General features: G+C 35.3%; 1 protein-coding gene across 3 annotated transcripts; it reads left to right on the forward strand.

Moving 5' to 3' along the window:
- The first annotated feature begins 576 nt into the window (after positions 1-576).
- Positions 577-19,632, forward strand: crtc1a (CREB regulated transcription coactivator 1a). 3 transcript variants are annotated; one of them, XM_052128946.1, is made up of 14 exons: positions 577-718; positions 2,497-2,613; positions 2,744-2,881; positions 3,095-3,156; positions 4,612-4,706; positions 4,923-5,008; positions 5,090-5,133; positions 5,553-5,767; positions 8,106-8,254; positions 10,161-10,337; positions 10,826-10,930; positions 12,676-12,762; positions 13,493-13,673; positions 13,913-19,632. In XM_052128946.1, the coding sequence occupies exons 1-14, from the start codon at positions 593-595 to the stop codon at positions 14,062-14,064; spliced, it is 1,734 nt and encodes a 577-aa protein (XP_051984906.1). In that variant the 5' UTR covers positions 577-592; the 3' UTR covers positions 14,065-19,632. The 3 variants fall into 3 exon arrangements, with proteins under 3 accessions (XP_051984906.1, XP_051984907.1, XP_051984908.1); XM_052128947.1 differs by having other exon boundaries at positions 583-718; positions 4,944-5,008; XM_052128948.1 differs by lacking the exon at positions 10,826-10,930 and having other exon boundaries at positions 583-718.
- The last annotated feature ends 451 nt before the right edge of the window (positions 19,633-20,083 follow it).

The following is a 20,083-nucleotide window of genomic DNA, read 5'->3' on the forward strand; positions in this document are numbered from 1 at the left end:
TTGATAGGAGAAATAAGCAAGCAAGTGCACACAGAACATTACAGAGAGACAGAATATAAAAACAAGGTAAGAGTATAATTAGACGGGCTATAAAAAATAGGACATAGGCATATACATGGCATATGTACATGTGCAAGTGGTAATGCATGTGCAAGGTAAGGTTATGTACAGTTATTTAATTAAATATTAGTGTTCGCAACCAAGTCACCACTCAGAAGTGTTCTCAGAAGTGCCGTGCGACATTTACGTTTAATTATTGTAGTAAAATAGTATAAGTAAAATGTTTATATCAGTATTTCTACTGTTAGGTTATATATTGCGTAAAATGTTGTTCATTACTTCAGAATTATGTTATTAATAACAACATTGTTAAGAATGTCATTAACTCTATTTTTGAAAGTAATTTAATGAATAATATTAATTGTTACCTTTTGTTAACAACATTGCTCCTAAACAAAGTAATTACTTTCCTTTGGTTGATCTACCAAAGCTTTAAGAATCGGTTCAAACGAGTTATTATTCAAATGAACGATTTGCTCGCGAATCGGACATCGCTAAAGTGAACCAGAGCGGAGCATTAGAGGAGCGAATCATGGCGTCCTCGAATAATCCGCGGAAATTCAGCGAAAAGATCGCGTTGCACAACCAGAAGCAAGCTGAAGAGACAGCAGCGTTCGAGGAGGTGATGAAAGACCTGAGTATCACTCGGGCAGCCCGTGTAAGTGTCTGTTTTTCCCCCCTGTTATAACAGCGTTCATAAGCAGACCGAGGTGCGGGGCACAATTGTTGTTGATACGACACGCACTGAACCCGCCTGTCGAGACGTAAACAATAACAAACGCTCCTCTCTAGTGTGCGTGAATGTCTAGCGTTCGTTAACTGAAAGCCTTATTTTTTTTTACGTCGTTTAGATATTTTGATCATAAACACAGTCACGACGATGAGGCCTTATAAAAGTTGTCATGCTCACAGCTGCAATGTGGATGGGTTGAGCATGTGTGTCTGACAGCCCACATTAGAGTCTCTCGCCATTGTAGCTGGTCTGTCATCAAGGCCATATCCAGTTCTGTGTCTCTTAAACGCGTTTGTAATGGACAATTTAGCATATAAATACGAATTTCAGATGCCATTCTTTACTGAAGGTTTAAGCCTGGATGTTTGAATGGGTGTTGACGTACAAGCGTGTGTTCAATGAATTATTTAGCAATACTCAACAGTGTATTTGCTCCCTCAGCATTATTTGCTATGCCTTGTTTTCCCGATTCAACTATTCCCAAAACAATGGCTCCAGCAAACTGTGATGTTTGCCTTTGGCACCTCAATTGCATCCCACCCAGTATTTACACTAATACCAAAAGCGTGTTGTGATTCTGTTTTAGTTTTTGCTTTATTGGTGTTGATGTTTAACCTCATTTGTGTACTTGATTTTTTAGGGTCATTACATTATTTCAGAGAAAATGGATCATGCTAAACTAAGTTCATGCCTGTTTGAACTCGTCATTACTAACATAAATAATGTGTACGGTTTGATACCATGCATGAAAAAAATACAGCTTCAGTGGAGTGTTTCAGGCACCAATTAATGACAGTTTTATCATAATTAACTCACCTTCATGCCATTCCAAGATGTGTTTGACTTTCTTTCATCTCCTGAACACAAAATAATATTTTTAGAAGAATATGTCAGCTCTGTAGGTCCATACAATGCAAGTGAATGGTGACCAAAACATTGAAGCTCCAAAAACCACATAAAGGCAATCCATATTCTAAGTGGACTCAAGTAGTTTAATCCAAGTTTTTCTGAAGCTCTCTAAGCAGTTTGGGTGAGAACAGATCAAAACACTGTATAACTTATTTTTCACTGTACATCTTGCCATTGCAGTCTCTAGGCACAATCGTGCTTGATTACACATCCTAATGCTTGATGCATGCGCAGAACGCTAAACACTGGAATTATATGCTTTATTTTATGATGCCTTTATGTGCTTTTTGGCAAAGTTTTGGTCACTTGTATTGAATGGACCTTCAGAGCTGACATATTCTTCTAAAAATCTTTGTTTGTGCTCTCCAGAAGAAAGAAAGTCATGCACATCTGGGATGACATGAGGGTGAGTAAATAATGAGAGAATTTTCATTTTTGAAAATTCATACACATCTGGGATGGCAACAGATTCTATAATCTGTTGGAAACAGTGAATATTTTTGCAGTTCTGTCTGGTGACGCTAGGGGTTTAGAAATGGCATGCTTCGGCTTTATATGGATGGCCACCAACGACATGACTGGGGCCAGTGGAATTGTTTGCATGCCTTTCCACATTCACACAAATACTTCAGGAGAAGTTTCAGGGATAGCTTACTACTAACCTAGATATTTAGCTACGACACTGTCTCACAAGTAATGCTTATTGAAATCATAAATGTTGCTTATATTTGAAATGTGGGATGTTTATTTTGATGTCTCTCAGCTTTATGGGTTATTTGTTTTATTTCTTGCAGTTACAGTTACAGAAGACACAGTATTTACAGCTTGGTCAGAACCGAGGACAGTACTATGGTGGCTCTTTGCCAAATGTCAATCAGATTGGAAACACCACCATTGACCTTTCCTTTCAGGTGAGGAGAGCGCTTACAGGCGAAACAATGTTAATATGGGTATACGCATGACTAGATATATTGAATGTTCATATACTACTTTCAGTATATTTACTGAAATGTTGTTTTTGTGCATGTTGGCATTTGGCAGACTCCTTTTCAGAATTCAGAGTTGGATACTAGTAGAACAACTCGTCACCATGGGCTGGTAGACAGGGTCTATCGGGACCGAAATCGGATAATGTCCCCTAACCACAGACCCATCTCTGTGGACAAACATGGCCGTCAGATATCCTTTATCAGTCTAATCGTGAATGCGGAGGAATTTTGGAGGAACAACAGGCTGAGACATTTTTTAAGGACAGGAATAACTGCACTATTTTTGGTCAGTGTAGCATACAAAAAACAAACTTGCTTCCAGTTTTTACCAGTGAGTGTCAGTGTTTAGGTTTTATCTCTTTGATCATTCTTGCATAACAATTTCCTTAATGTGGAGCCTCACATTGATAGCTGTCCATATGCCTCTGTGTATCTGTCACCCCCATCCGATACCAGCTGGAGGAGGTGAGAGTTTATCACACAATTTGTTTGCATGTGTTGAAGATCGTACGTATGTACAGGACTAGCATGCAAGATAGCTCTTTAAATTTTATGTCAATTATTGTCTTTCATAGCACCTTAAAATGAAATAAAGAGCATGCAGAATATTCTCTGAATTATTGTTTACTTTATGTTGTTGATTACAGTTGAAGTTAAACATTAACATGTCTTTTGGCTCTATTACACCACTACTGCCATTTCAAATTTTACTGCTGAGCTAGTATATTTAAATTGAATGTTTCTGTATATCTTTTTACCATTATACATATACACATTATACACTTTTTACTAGTGTATATATAATTGTATATAATATATTTTTATATATTGAATAAAATATTGTAATAATGTATACATATCGATATATTGTCCAGGCCAATTAATCTGATGGCATTTGGCAATTTGAGTATATAATTGGCCAATAACTTTGTTTGTTTAGCCGACTAACAGAAGTTGTAGTGTGTCACTGCTAAAATCTACCGATAGCTTTTTCAGTGGATAATGCACTTGGTAGACAATCTGTTTTCAAATATATTTTGAGTGGATTTTGAAGAAATATTGTGTAAATTAATTTTAAATCCACTAAATAATTTAATTTCAGCAATTATTTATACGTACCATATACTATCATTAAATTGTCAATTATATAATATAAGTTCATTATATCAGTAACCCAGAACTCTCTGAGATGAGTAAAAAATTCAAGAAGTATTTGTATTAAAACATTTAAATGGATAGTTCACTCTCATAATTTACGCACCCTCATGCCATCCCAGATGTGTATGACTTCTGCTGGACACAAATATTTCTAAAAGAATATTTCAGTTGTGTTGGTCCTCACAATGCTAGTGAATGGTGACCAGAAATTTGAAGGTCAAAAAGGCAGTATAAAAGTTGTCCATGGCTCCAGTGTTTAAATTCATGTCTTCTGAAGCAATATTATAGGTGTGGGTGAGAAACAGATCAATATTTATGTCCTTTTTTTAACTGTAAATCTACACTTTCACATTCATCCACCTACTGGTTGGGGCTGGTCAAAGGGGGAAATTACTAGTAAAAAAAGGACTTAAATATTTATCTTTTTCCTCACCCACACCAATCATTTTGCTTCTGAAGATATGGATTTAACCACTTGAGTCTTATGGATTACTTTTATGCCTCCTTTGTAATTTTTTTTCCTTTAAAGTTCTGGTCACCATTCACTTGCATTGTGAGGACCAACAGAGCTGAAAAATTCTTCTAAAAAATCTTCTTTTGTGTTCTGCAGAAGAAAGAAAGTCATACACAGGAGATGGCATATGGATGAGTAAATGATGAAAGAATTTCCATTTTAAGGTGAATTATCCATTTAAGCTTATGTGGGGCTGTTAACGGGGTCTTTCAGTTGCTCAATATGGTTTCTTTGTGCTTGTTCTGTAGGACCAACTCAGATTCTGCCCTGCACCAGAGCACTTTGAACCAAAACCCACAAGATGCATTTACAGGAGGATCACAAGAATTGCAGCTAAAACAAGGTTCATAAGAGTTTTATGTTCTCTTTCAATATCTTGACACATTAATACCAGAAAATACTTAATTTGCATTTATTTGATTTTGGTTTTCTTGTACTTTCAATAGAGATGCTATTAATCACTCTTCTATGTCAATTAAAATGTTTAAGTAAACTATAACCTGTCGAATTTTCCCCAAACGTGTTCCACTGTACGCTTTCATCCCTCTCTATGTACTAGTTCTTTTTCTTACTGTGCCAGGAACCGGGGAATCAGAAAGTGACATGGACAAAGAAGGCCAAAAACAGATATGGGAACATAAAAAGGTACATTTTAAAATATATTGCTTTACTATTGCTTTCAGGTGTTCTTTTGTTGTCTTTTAATGTTTGTTTGTTTTTTCATAGAATACTTCATCAAGGCCCAAGTCAAACAAAATACCAGGAATCAGGTAAGTTTAGTTTCATTAGATGTTTTTCAGGTTTTTTCTTGTTTTAAGCAAACTCAGCATAAAGTAGATGGTAGGTGAATGGACTGGCCATGCAGCACCTATCTACTGATGGCTGCAAAGGCAATATTCAGCAAAGCAAACTATTATCCCTCTCTCGGTCAACCTAATAACCATCTGGACATTGCCAATCCTTTATAACAGTGTTATTTTGATCAGATTATAAAAAGTACTGACTGTTTTGTCATGTTGGTAAAATACACTGATAGCAGTAAACTTAAGGCTTTTCTGTATATTAATGTAATTAAGCAGGTGGCATACTCTAAACTACGAGCTGCAGTGTTTACAAAGGGCTTTTTTTTCTGTTGAACCATACCAAATTACCATGGTTATTTCTAACATCCCTCATGTCTCTTCCCCAGCATATTTCCATCTCCAGATCAGGAAATGACTGCATCTTTAATCCCAGCCACACACAACACAGGCGGCTCTCTGCCAGACCTCACTAACATCCAGATCCCCCCTCCTCTCCCCACACCTTTGGACCCTGATGACTCCTCCTCCTCCTCTCTCAGTGTCTCCAACAGCACTAGCAATCTGACCAACACTCACATGGGCCATACTTCTGCCAGCCAAGGTGATTCATATACACCCATACTAGGGTTGCAGCAGTATACCGGTTTCACGGTATACCATGGTTTGAAAATTTACGGTTATCATACCATGTGCATTTGCTTATCTACGGTATTGAGTAAAAAATGCAACCGGACGGAGAATCTCACATGGACGTGCGCATCTCCTTTATTCCTTGTCTGCCAGTCAGACTCGTCAACTTGCGACACACACGCAGCGGAGAAAATGTCAGAGAGAGGCGAGGGGGTCTGACATGAGTGTGTGTGTGTGTGTGTGTGTGTGTGTGTGTGTGTGTGTGTGTGTGTGTGTGTGAGTTAAAGCAGTGTTTCTCAACTTGTCTATTCGGACTGGGTCGCGGACAGCAGGGAAAGAACAATGACATGGTTCTCCCATTGAAGATATTTCGGCGACCGCCCAAGTGATAGACTATTTAGGACTGCCGAGGCAGATTTTATGATAATCTCGCAAACAGCTAAAGCAAACATGGGCACCATACGGCCCGTGGGCTCATTTATCGTAAAAGCGTTTTGGTTTTCATTGGATAATTCAGTTAACTTGCATTGGGACGTCACACGTCTCCACAATTGTTTAATATAGAGTTTTCAGATAAGAGACGCCACTGAGTTAAAGGTACAGACAGGAGCATTCTGGCTGTGCTGTCGTGCACCTACAGTATATGTTAACAGTTAATAATCATAGGACATTACTTCAAAAGCTCACACAGCTGATGTTATTATTCATTTAGTAGTTAATTTAACATGCTATGCTAACATGTAAACTAACATGCTTTAGTTATATAACATATGCTATTTATTATCATATTTATAATTCTGTTTATTATAATTCTGTTAGCTTTCTTATTTTTTCTGTTTATTTTATTTTCAATAAAATAAATACACATATGTACCAAGAGTGGATGCCGCATCATTCTTAAATGTGTAACACATACTTCAATAAAATAAATGGTTTCAAGTTTCAATTATAATAAATTGTTTGCTCAAAAATAAATAAATAATTAAATAATCCTTCTGTTTTCACTGATAATTCAAATTGTGTAATACCGTATACCGTGAAACCGTGCTATTTTCTGAGACTGTTATCATACCGTTAAAATCTCATACCGTTGCAACCCTAACCCATTCACATAATGATATACACCCCATTGCTATTAAATGCTGCTGTTGTTGCAGTTATCTGATTACAAAGGTTTGAGAACGTTCCAAAGTGTATCTGTTGGGCTTTAATGAAAGCGATGACACATGATTAGTGTCACAAATTTGCTTATTCTATCAAGTGACCTAGTAATAGTGCAAAAAAAAAAAAAAAGCCTTTGTTATACCATTTCTTTTGTTAAAATCCTAAAACTTTGTCTATTTCCAGGCATAATGGCCCTGTTTCCACCTGGTATTGAGATGTTTTCAGTGATCTGATCACAAGTGGTCAGCCAATACTGTTCCCACCTGGTATTACCATGCGCCTCTAATGCATCTCCTGTGACCACTTGTGATAAAATTTCGATGGGAGAGTCTCTTATTTCATGATGAAATGCATCAATCACTATGTCATTGTGTTACTGCATGATAGTTAAATAGCAAAAAGTAATAAAAGACAAATAAATTGCAAGAAAAACCTGCCGTGCTGTTTCTCCAGAATGCATAAATGATCTAAACACAGATGCAACATTTCAAGCAGATTTCTCTGTTATATTAGTAGATTACCTGTATTAACCTGAGCTTCAGATGTGTGTGCTTGACATTTGCCTCTTTATGTTGATATCTGACACACTGAAGAAGATCTGTGAAGTTCTCATGCTTGTGTATTTATCTGCTTTTTAAAATTTTCAGATCAGACGGTTATTTCCTTTTAAATGCGCAAATAAATAACTCTATTACAAAATATTTTGGACCCTGTTTCCACCTGAATGTTGCGCTGACCACTCGTGAATGGATCACCTAAAACACATCTTAATACCAGGTGGAAACAGGCTCAATTCAATTTTGAAATTTCAAAATTTTAGAAAATTCTAAACCTTTTGGACCAGTTTAGATACCAGCTTATCTGGGTAAAACCATTAATTAACACTGATAATTAAACAAATGCATTTTTGCAGTGTGGAGGATGTTTTGAGTTCTGAAACGTACAGTATATTTTTATAGTACAATGACCTCTTCTCTCAAAAGATCAAGGAAAATTTGATTCCTCATGTCATGACCTCTTTAATACCGACTTGGAGCATACCTAAAGTAATTTTTACACTGACTTTGAAAATCATTAGGTTACAATTTAATTAGCATCTGAAGAGCTTCTCTGTAATGTGAGTTCTAAATGCCTTGTCTTATCAGGTATGACATCAGCACATCCTACAGTGACTGGGAGTGTACAACGCCGGCACGAGAATGTGGTTCCTCTGATTCTGAACGCTGACTCCCAGCAGCATCAGATTCTTCAGCAGCTATCACCCACCCTCTCTCCTCCACTCTCTCTAGCACAGGTAACAGTGCTCTCAGACCTCCAACTGATAAAGTCTGTAAGGACTAATTTGAGGTGTTATTACAGAAGGCACAGGAAGTTCTTCCTCTCCGTTCCAGGAGGAATTGTGGAGGAACATTCACTACCGGTCAAAAGTTTTCGAATGTCAAGTCATCAAAACTATGGAACAACATAAATGTAACTATGGAAATTATGTTGTGACTAAACAAAATCCAAAATAAATAAAAAATGTGATATTTTAGCATGTTCAAAGTAGTCACCCTTTGCCTAGAATTTGCAGACATGTACTCTCAAGCAACTTCAATTTAAACAGTACTGAAGACGTTTCCACCTATGTTGGGCACTTATTGCTGCTTTTATTTATTATTTGGCTTAAGTCATCAATTTTAAAAAAATAAAAATTATTACATTTTAGTTTTATTATTAAATTAAATTAAATTAAATTAATATGGTTGCACAATTATATTTTTGTCTACAAAACATAATTTTTAAAGTATTTAAGCATATGCCTTCAGATCAAAAGATTTTTTAAGAACATTAGAAACATTTCAGTCTAGTGTTTCAAAGCTTTTGACCGGTAGTGTATATCAATCAGCCAAATCACTTTGTCGTCACACTACCATGTACACAAGTGCAACAGAAGGTGAAATTCTTGTGTGCAGTTCCGAGCAACATAGCAATCATGACAGTGACGAGACATTTACCAATTACAATAAACAACATATTTACACAATTTACATATCAAATGTACACATACTTACACAACACAATAATAATATACAATGTATAGTAAACTATACATGCAATATAGAATACACACACAATAATTTAAAAAAAAAAAAAAGAGTATATAAAAAATATATATACAGTAGTTGTATTGTGGAGAATATAATTATGACAGTCCAGTGTGAGATATAAAATGAATAAAGTGCAGTGCTGATTATTGATCGTGAGAGAGCAAGTGGTCAAATGTCTATTGTCACCTACCTTGCAGGTATGACTGATAAATGAGAATCAAAAGGATGCTGGAATGTAATTTTGCTCATTCAATTCACACCAACTTGAATTCTGCCTGCACTGTTGAGTAGGTCTGCAATTTTCCTCATTGATCCTGCTCATTGGTTAAGGAATTTCTGGAGATTTCAGGGAATTGCTCTTTGTTGGTGCTTGTGCAGAGGGAAACTTGCCTGCAGTCTGTCCGTTAAAAGGATAGTTCACCCAAAACTGAAAATGTTCTCATTTTCTCACCCACAAGCCAACCCGGATGTGTATGACTTTCTTTCTTCTGCAGAACACAAATTATGATTTTAAGAAGAATTTCTCAGCTCTGTAGTTCCATACAATGCAAGCGAATGAGTGTCAAAATTTGGTGAATCACCAAAAACACAAGAAGGTAAAAGTGAACTTTTTCTCACCCACACCTATCATATCGCTTCTGAAGATATTGATTTAATCTCTGTCTTATGTGATTTGTGGTGCTTAAAAATGTTGGCACCCATTCATTTGTATTGTATGGACCAATACAAGTGAATTGAATAAAAGCGTTTGGATAAAAGCATCTGCCAAATGAATAAATATTCTTCTAAAAATCATTTAGAAGTTCAGCAGATGAAAGAAAGTCATCCACATCTGGGATTGCATAAGGGTGAGTAAATGATGAGAGAATTTTCATTTTTGGGTGAAACTATTCCTTTAAGGGTCTTATTTGAGACATTTGTACACTATAAAATTTAGTCATTTAAAATCATTAATTCCAAATATTGGTTTCCAAGATGAACTGAAATGGTCATGGAAAAGTCATGAAAATTAATTGGTCAAAAAGTGTGGGAACACGGTCTAGCAGGTTTGGGATATTAAACTCGCTCCGATACTGAAAGACTATCTCTATCTTGATCCATGTTAAATAGGTGGAGACAATAGATGCCATGATGCTGGAGCAGCAGTTGGCTCAGTATGCTTTCTTCAGTCAGCCATCCACACCGACGCAAGGGGTCAGTAGACTTCCTCAGCTCCAGCTGAACACTCAGCTGCCACCTGTCTCTGGAAGCCAGACACAGTCCTCTGTGGGCATTGATATTAACACGGTAAGATCACATCTCTACCTGTAGATCCTTAGGTCTCCAGTGGCATTCTAGAACTCATGTAGGTCTGTCCAAAAGATTGTGAACCGATAAAATAATTTTATAAAAATAATGACCTTAAAATGAGTTTTAACAGCAGTGTTTATGGCGCCTAACAAATAAGACGCTTACTCTTTTCAGTTCTCGACTTGTTTTTTTTGTAACATTTTTCTTAGTCTTAACAATACCCTAATGAAGAGACCTGGATATCGGTACTATCAAGTAAAGAAGGGAAAAAAATATTTTCTTTATTAATAAGTCCATGTCTTGATTTAAGTGTGCTGACTGCAAAAGTTTGACTACATAGTTAAGAAATAATAGACTAAAGTTTGTAACTGTTGTTTGAGAGACCGAGGCATTGTAACCTGAGTCTCCAACGATACAGAACAGTTGCCTTTTCAGAGGTCCCCTACAGGGGCTCTGTTGGTCTAACTTGGTGTTGTCCCATGTAGGCTGCTTCCCTCCAGCAGTACCGCTGTAGGGTGGGGTCTTCAGCCAATCAGTCTCCGACTTCTCCAGTCTCCAATCAAGGCTTCTCTCCGGGGGGCTCGCCTCAAGTAAGGGCGAATCCAGCAGCTGCTGCTTCCTCCTTGTAGTTTGTTTTGTTTGGAGCCAATTTGGAGCCTGTGCTATTACTCGCTCTGTGTGTCCTAGTCCAGTCATGTCTCCCATTCTCTCTGATCCCAGCTGCTTCACCATGTGTCTGAGCACCTCCTTAGTCTTTTCTGTGTATCATTCTGAGTAGCGTTATAATTGTAATGTTTGCCATACTCAGTGAAAGTACTATTCCTGTTACACATCCTCTCACTGAACCATGTGCGTAGTATGCAATATGTTTGATTGTCAAGCTTGGGACACAATTGTGATCGTTCGGAATGTTAAAGGGATAGTTCACCCAAAAATGAAAATTCTCTCATCATTTACTTCATGCCATCCCAGATGTGTATGACTTTCTTCTTCTGAACAAACAAATAAAGATTTGTAGAAGAAAATCTCTGTAGGTCCATACAGTACAATGCAAGAGAAAGGTGATCAGACCTTTGTAGCTCCAAAAAGCACATAAATGTAACATAAATGTAATCCACAACAGTGGTTAAATCCAAGTATTCAGAAGTGATATGATAGGTGTGGGTGTGAAACAGAGTAAAAAGGACTCTGTTTCTGACCCACAACTATTATATCACTTCTGAAGACATGGATTTAAACATTGGAGTCATATTATTTTTATGTGATTTTTGGAGCTTCAAAGGTCTGGCCACCATTCTCTTGCATTGTATGGACCTACAGAGCTGAGATTTGTGTTTTGCAGTAGAAAAACAAACACTTAACAAACTGGAGAATTAAAAACTTTTTCATGCACGTACTGCTTCTCTTTTGTCCTTTTTGCTGAAAATGGACAAATCAGTCCATAATTAAAATGCCCACAGATGCTTTAAAAGCCGTACTGTTCTTTAAACTATTTCTTTAGTATGTCCGTGTTCTAAAAGTGTGCGTAAATGATGAGAATTTAAATTTTTGGGTGAATATCCCTTTAAGCATGATTGTAAGAAAATGTGAATGCTTTGAAGCACGAGTTTTGAATTACAGATTGGCTGAGATCTAATAGTCGGATAATAGACATTTGTGTACTTTCAAGTTGATATCACACATTATGTTTCTAGAAGTCTTTCACTCATTTTACCTTTTGAATCTGAAAAGCTGGATCAAATCCCTCTCACTGATGTTTAGCTGTGACATGCTTTCTTAAAAAACAATCACAGATTTTTGTTTTGTAAGCTTAGGTTGGCAGCCAAATGGAATGCACAAACTTTTTTTTTTTTTTTTTTTTTTCTTTCCTTCCTATTTGTGGAGATATTTAGTTGCTCTCTTCTAAATATTAGAAATTTGCTGTGCTCTCTTCTGGTAGCAGCCACTACAGAAGATCAGCAATGATAAACACAGTTTGAGCCAGTGTTAGTCAACAGGACTGCAGTGATGTGCAATTTGTGATTTGAGATTGTTGGTATAGATGTTTGATCATCTGTTAATATATGCTTTATCATATTTCAACAAGATGTTGAATTTCTATACAGTATGCTTGCAGGCTGCAGCATGTTATGCCTTCACGTCAAACATGGTTATACAGAAGTGGTGTTGTCATTTTTCTCGCATTATGATTTGTGACACAAAACTCGACTTGGGGATTAATATCCTCTCATGGGATTAGAATGTTGTTTTAAGGCTTCTGTGAAAATAGTAATTTCTCCACTGATAATAATTAGCCTTATCATGAATGGTTATTTCTAATATGTTCTTGTTTTAGCACTCCTCCATTCTCGGAAGTGTCTTTGCTGATGCCTTTTATGACCAGCAGCTTTCTCCTCGTCAGAGCAGTGCTTTGTCTCAGCAAGTAAGAAAACTATGCCCTGTGTAAAAAAAAACTAACACACCACACTCAGACATAATTTTAAGATTACGCATTTCAAATTCATTCTAAATGAATTGAGGAATATTTATTAAATTATTTTAAAAAATTAGTTTTATGAATTTAATTTCGTTAAACATTACACACTTCAATTTGAAGGAATTTTGTTATTAAATAAAAATGCACAAGTCTTAAAAATAGGCTGAAATTAGTGTAGCTTTAAATTCAACCTGGATCCCATTCCTTACTTTCTCCTTCTGCTTTCTTTTCTGCTCTCTTATGTCCTTTGCAAGAGTAGTCCACAGCCACGGAAAACTAGGTATTAGGTTCTAAAATATTTCTTAGGCTAGAAATTGCACACACCAAGAGCAGTATCTATAAAATGAATTAGAAAAATCCTTATAATCAAAATAATTTGGTCAAATCTGTGGGAAAATTGCACACAACAAAGCCAAAAAGCCTGTCAATAAATAATAATTGAGTAAAATATGATGACTATAATGATTTGAGTTTGTGAGAACTGCTTGCTTCAGGTAACGAAGCATATAAGCTGTTCCATGTTCAGAGTGCCAAAAAGAAAAGTATTCATATAGATGTAGTGCTAGATGAGAGATATCTCTTTTCTTTGTTTTGCTTGTCGCTCACTTGTTTGAATGAAACCGAGATTGTTTCAGCCCACAATTCTGATAGTAAATCAATTGTTGTGATTCTTTAGTTGGAGCAGTTCAACATGCTTGAGAATCCCATCAGCTCAAGCAGTCTGTACAGTGAGTTTTCCACTCTTAACTACTCTCAAGCTGCAATGCTCAACCTTACTGGGAGCCACGGCAACCTGCAGGACGCACAGCAGCTTGGCTACAGCAGCCATGGGAACATCCCCAACATTATTCTCACTGGTATTGCATCTGACCAAGTTAGATATTGCATTATATTACCTGTACGTTTGCCATACATATGCTAGATTTCATATCCAGTTGCTAGTTCCAGGTGCTCAGAAATTTAGCATTTAAAAAAGAATTAAAGACCAAAATTTTTATTAGTACTTCCCTGAAGAAGCTGCATGACAGATATTTAAGTACATTCCACAAGACAAATGATCCAATCCTATCCAAAGAGTTGTCTGATTCTCTGACAGGTGACATGAGCTTTGACGCAGATTCTCAGTTCCCCCTGGATGACTTGAAAATCGACCCACTAACACTGGATGGTTTGCACATGCTCAACGATCCTGACATGGTTCTTGCCGACCCTGCGACAGAAGATGCTTTCCGGATGGACAGGCTGTAATCTTTAGGTATATGATGTTCATTTGTCCTTATTTGAGATTGGTGTGGTTAAGTGGGAGAGAAGCTGTCATCTCTACAGCATGTTTGGGGAACACCTGACCATGTTTCTCAAAACCCTCCCTCCTGGAAGGCAGGCCGTCACTGACATTGCTAAGAATGTTGCCACAGTATGGTAAGCAGTGCTGCCGCAGCTAACGAATCAACCTTTTAAGAAAGCAGCCCATAATTTCTTAGATAACACTCATACCTTTAGCTCTATATGAGTGAATGCGACAACACTATGTAAGCTCCCTATCGTGTTTTCTTCCATTTCATTTCCTGTAGAAGATCCTCCTCCTACTCTGCAGAACCAATCACATTTGTCTGATGCCTGTCAGCTCACCTATTACTCGGTCATACATGCCTGTGTTACATGCCAGTTTGTTTGATGACGAATATTTATTTATGCACTTTTATACATGCATATGCCACCATAGGCATTGTTTGCCATGAGCTGTGTTTAATTTATTTTCTTAAACAAATGTTTCTCGTTTGTAAGACCAATAATGGTGTAAAAGGAGTGTTAATCCTCCCCGTTTTAAGGGCAGTATTATAGTCCTCATGCATTGCATACATTTCCCCATGAACACTTATGTACTCGAAGATAGCTACAGTTCTTCAGTATTTCTGGTCTGAACTTATGATTGTAATGGTTTTTTTTAAATGTCTAGTTTTGTTTTTGATACTTTTCTTAAATGCAGTGGTGCATTATGTGACAATGCTTGCACTGTGTAAGGATTGTGATAAAATTAATCTTCATCAATTGGAAATTCTAATATGCTTTGTTCTGTTTGTGGTTGTCAACAAAAAACACATCCACACATTTAAAGGGATAGTTCACAAAAAATGAAATTTCTCTCACCATTTACTCACCCTCATGTCATCTCAGTTGTGTATGACTTTCTTCTGCAGAACACAAATGAAGATTTTTAGTAGAACATCTCCGCTCTGTTGGTACATACAAGGCAAATGAATGGTGATCATACCTTTTGTAGCTCCAAAAATCACATAAAGGAAACGTAAAAGTAAGCCATTAGACTCCAGTGGTTAAATCCACATCTTCAGAAGCGATTATAATAGGTGTGGGTGAGAAAGAGATCAAAATGTATGTCCTTTTTAAATCTACACTTTCACGTTCACATCTGAAATATGCAGTGTATATGGTACAATCAAAATGATGCCTCAAACTTTTAGGTGAGATTTTCTTTGCTTTACTTGGAAATAAACATGAAGCCACAGTACAAGATCATAACGGTCATTTGCATGTATATATCAAAACTAGTCACTGTGAAAACCAGATTCTGCCTTACACTGAGAAGATGTAGTTTTTGTAAATTCTGTTGTGTGAAGATGTTCTCTCTGTAGCTGAAGGTTTGTTTTCTGTTTATAGAAGAATGTGGTACTGTAACATTTGCTGTTACTCATCACAGAAGGTTGTCTTTGCACTCATACTTGTCTTCTGGTTGCTTCATGATATCATATGCCCAAAAGGGGAGGTTTACTACTCTTTTTAATTCTGTCATTCATCTTTTCTCATATTTCCTCTGAATTGTTTTATACTTGTACCACTTTTGTAAGTGTGAGAATATTGTTTACAAAACCTTGTGAAAAGAACATTAATACAATCTTGATGTATAAATTAACGAACAATATGCTAAATATAAAAAGATATTTTAAGAAATTGTTATCCATGTAAAATGTCACTCTATATAAGAGGATAATCTGATTTGGAATAATATCTATGCAAAGCATAATTTAACATACTAGAACACGGACATACTAAAGAAATAGTTTAAAGAACAGTATGGCTTTTAAAGCATCTGTGGGCATTTTAATTATGGACTGATTTGTCTATTTTCAGCAAGAAGGACAAAAGAGAAGCAGTATGTGCATGAAAAAGTTTTTAATTCTCCGGTTTGATAAGGGATTCTTCTTGCAAGTGATCTGATTGTATTGTGTATATTTTCTGTCACAGAAGCATGACCAACATGTGCTTTGACTATTGTTGTCATGAAGTCCATGCTTCATATTTTCAAAATGTAAAGGAAGGATGTGTCAGGTAATCAGTTACTGTTATATTCCTTGACTTGACTGCCTGAACAGCATTGCTGAAACCAGAATGTATTTAATCACTTTTTATGTAGGACCAAACATATTACTGAAACTAGCATTATTTTTGTTATGGTGTCATTTGTATACTTGTCTGTGTGTTTAGCAGTTGCCCTCTGCATTGTTGTGAACATTCCATTTCACTTGCAAGAGGCTGCATTGTAAAGACACTTATGTCTCGTGGTGTTGTTTTTATTTTGTGCTTAGCATTTACGTGAACTTGCTACATAGTATCACTTTCTACATTTACTTTGCACTTTAACCGATATTCACTACATTTTTCTTCATACTTTTCATACCCCTCTGAGTGACTTTGAGTGCACTGGGTCTATTTCCTCCCTATGGTTGGCCAACTTTGCCTTCTCTAAGACAAGTATTTTTGAAAAGGAAAAAGTATTTGTTGTCTATTTATGATTTTATACTTGATCAACGCAAAAAATAACTTTTTTTTTAATGTAGTATTAGAAAAGTATGAAAGTTCCCCAATATTAACAAAATGTATCAATGAAGGCAGGTTACTCTTCTGCATCTCAATTTACCATAGACCAGTTTCACCTTTTATAAATTTCGAAAGTATTAAGGTTTATCCTTACCATGAGTTGAACAAGTCCTGAGAATTTCTGGCCAAATAAATGATAGCATGCAGAAAAGAAAAGGCTCTTCATCATTGTAAACCACAGCATATTTAGTATATAATGTATGTACACACAAAATATTTGAGCCGTTTTTTTTAAAGATTTATGCATTTCAATTTCATAACAAAATTCCATTAAATTGAATTGCGTAATTTTTAACAAAGTGTAATTAATAAAACAAAAATGTATTCAAGTTTTAAGTTTGTAAAACATTGTGCAGTTCAATTTGATGGAATTTTGTTATGAAATTGAAATGCATAAATCTTAAAAATAGGCTACTTTTTGTTGTTGTTGAGTGCAGCCTTCATGTACATAAATGCTACATTTATACATTTCTCTGTTTTAAAAAACTAACATTAAAGCTTAAATATCAAGAGTACGTGTAAAAAATAAAAAAAAAACTGTTGAACTATATGGAACTTTGTTTTTACATCATAAAATGCTTGAAGTGGATGCTTAACTGTTCTCACATTTCTAGCCAAGTTGTAAATGAAACATCTCTGCTGCAAATATACATTCAGTTTTTCTTTTCACCCTCTATACACTGAACCTTATCAAAGCTTTGTGAAATAATATCCTCTTTAAGTCTTTGTTTTGTACTGTACACTTTAGACCTATTTGTTTCTGGCTGATAATCTTTGATTTTGTTTTTCTTATGTATGTGCATATACAATTGTATGTTTACGTACTGTAAAAGTCTTTTTCACAAGCTCAAGGTCTGTTTGCTGCAGTGGATTGTTGTATGTATGGTTTCTTTGCTATGGTTGCTTTATTCGTTCATTTTCTAGATTTCCAAATATCTGAAAGTTTACTATAGATTTGTTCAATTAAAAATAATTAATTCACAAGTGTCCTCAATGAAGAAAAAAAAAAGATATTTTACAGTAGACAATTGCATTTTACAATTTACAATTGAAAACTGCAACAAATGAAAGGTATTGAAAATATTTCTGTAATTTATCTATGTCGAGTTTAAAACTGACTCTTGGTTCTGTAAGTAAGGAGTAAACCAAGTTCAAATTATAATTTATATTTGAAGTATTAAGATCTGAAGGATAGTTTGATGGTTATCCTGTGTAATATAATATCTGGATATGAATGGAAATTATATTGTATTATAAAAACTAAAAGAAAAATCAAATTTAATGGGCTGGATTATTATATTCTCCTAATTTTCACCTATAAACACACATTTAATATATTGTCCTATAAAAGCAAAACACAATAAATGTGCCAACACTAAAACTAAGAAATTAATTTTCCTTTTATATTCTTTTTTGTTGTTGTTGTTGTCCAGCCAAATGTGTTGAACATACACACAGTAATGGAGAGATTAGACATGAATCTGAGCATATAGTTGTGTCAAACTTGTCTGTCAATTTTAACAAAAGTTACTGTGTTTTGCCTTTGCATGGCAGTATACATTAGTGTTTTTGTGTGTTTGTTTATTTGTTTGTTTCCCCAAACAATAACAAGTAGTTTTTAATTGTGATGCTTGTTTCATTGAGTGTGCCAATAGATTATTATTTAATCATATCTTACATTTTCAGAATCGTCTGTGTTTTCTTCTTTCTCTCTTTTTAAAAGATAAGTCCTAATCATTTTTTTTGTTTGTTTATTTCTAGGAAAATAGTTTGCATATCAATCATTTGCCAAAATGCCCAGTTCAAAGTGCAAGACAAATAACTTTTGACAAATGTGCTTGTTTACTTTTCTCTGTAATGGACAAGCCATTGGAAAAAGCCAAAGTTTGTTATTTTTACCTTTTTTTTAATATAATGCTTTTGAATACTTTAGCTACAGTTATTTTTCTTTAACGTGTGTAGGTGCTTTTTAATTATTGTCATTTTGCAACAGTGGCTGGCTTTCTGACCAACAGTAAAAATGCACTTAAAGATATTTTAGGAGTACCTTTAAAAAATGTATAAATTATTTATCTTAATGTATAATATCTCCCTGACCAACCATTTACTGCAGTATATTCCCTCAGCCTTTAACACTGAAAAATTGCTTTATGTTTGGTGGACTTTGCTGCATGATGCTGAATATTAAAACACCAAAATCTTGATGTGATGTCCTGCTTTTGTGCCGTTATCAAGCTCTGAGTTCTCTCTGCTTATTACATAGCTGAAAGTCATGCAACTGGAAATACATATATATAAAAAAAAAAATTTGACATTGGTTTTGAATCCTTTTTGTTTGTTTTCATTAAGTAAAAACAAAATGAATTTAAAAAAAAACACGTGCAAGGGAGGTGATATAATGCAACCCAGTGCAGGATTGAAGTGTACACACAACAAAACTCTAAAATCCTCTTACAGTATGTGCTAATGAATGTGAACAGTCTCTGAGGTTCACATCTCCACAAAGGCAGCTAATTTCTATTTTTTCAATGTAATATAATTCAGATGTTGCTCACATTTGACTGCAAACATTTTATTTTATTGGTAACAGGACATGATTATACTCACCAAATATGCAAACCTAGCTTTCAGGAACATAGCTTTGCAGCTCCGTGGTGGTTTTGTTCATCTGACCCTTTAAAAATGTATGGAAAATATGTTCTTCGTACAAAATGTTTTCTATGAAAGATAGAGAAAAGAAAAGAGATTATAAAACAATATAGGCTGTGTAAGTGTGCTACTTATTTAAAACAAAATGTTTCAAGCTTAAATTCCATTGTCCTTACTGTATTTTTCTGTGTGGAAGCTTAAGTCTTTGTACCTTTTGCATAAATATTTGTTTATTGAATTGTATAAAAATGTCAAAAAAATAAAAAGCTTATCTATTTGTCAGTGCTCTGTTTTCCCTCAATGCTCTTTGTTGATTTACCTATGCTTGTAACTAATCCTTTTTATCCATATCTGTTGGAGTAACATTGCTTTGTGTTTAAAGAATTGAGTGTGTGCTGGGGTGATTCTCCCAAAACCAGTCAAGAAAATATCCTGGTCATATTTAAAGAAATATTTCTGGTTCAATACAAGTTAAGCTCAATTGAGAGCATTTATAGCATAATGTTGATTACCACAAAAATGTATATTGAATCATCCGTCCTTTTTTCTTTTCTTTTTTTTTTAAAAGAAATATTTGTGGTTATAAAGGGCCATTTTTCTGAGGGTTTAAAGACAGAAATGTGAGGTTTATAATTTTCTAAAAGCACTTACATTAATCCTGTGAAAACTTTTGTATTATTTGAGCTGTAAAGTGTTCTAAATTTTTGTTTTAAGGTTTACAGCT

Source organism: Xyrauchen texanus, chromosome 6 (assembly GCF_025860055.1).
Source record: "Xyrauchen texanus isolate HMW12.3.18 chromosome 6, RBS_HiC_50CHRs, whole genome shotgun sequence".
Taxonomy (NCBI): domain Eukaryota; kingdom Metazoa; phylum Chordata; class Actinopteri; order Cypriniformes; family Catostomidae; genus Xyrauchen; species Xyrauchen texanus.

Coding starts and splice junctions, on each gene's coding strand:
- crtc1a (XM_052128946.1), top strand. CDS start 593: ATGGCGTCCTCGAATAATCCGCGGAAATTCAGCGAAAAGATCGCGTTG. Junction 2,882..3,094: donor TGGACAAACATGGCCGTCAG/ATATCCTTTATC, acceptor GTGGAGCCTCAC/ATTGATAGCTGTCCATATGC. Junction 12,763..13,492: donor GCAGTGCTTTGTCTCAGCAA/GTAAGAAAACTA, acceptor GTGATTCTTTAG/TTGGAGCAGTTCAACATGCT.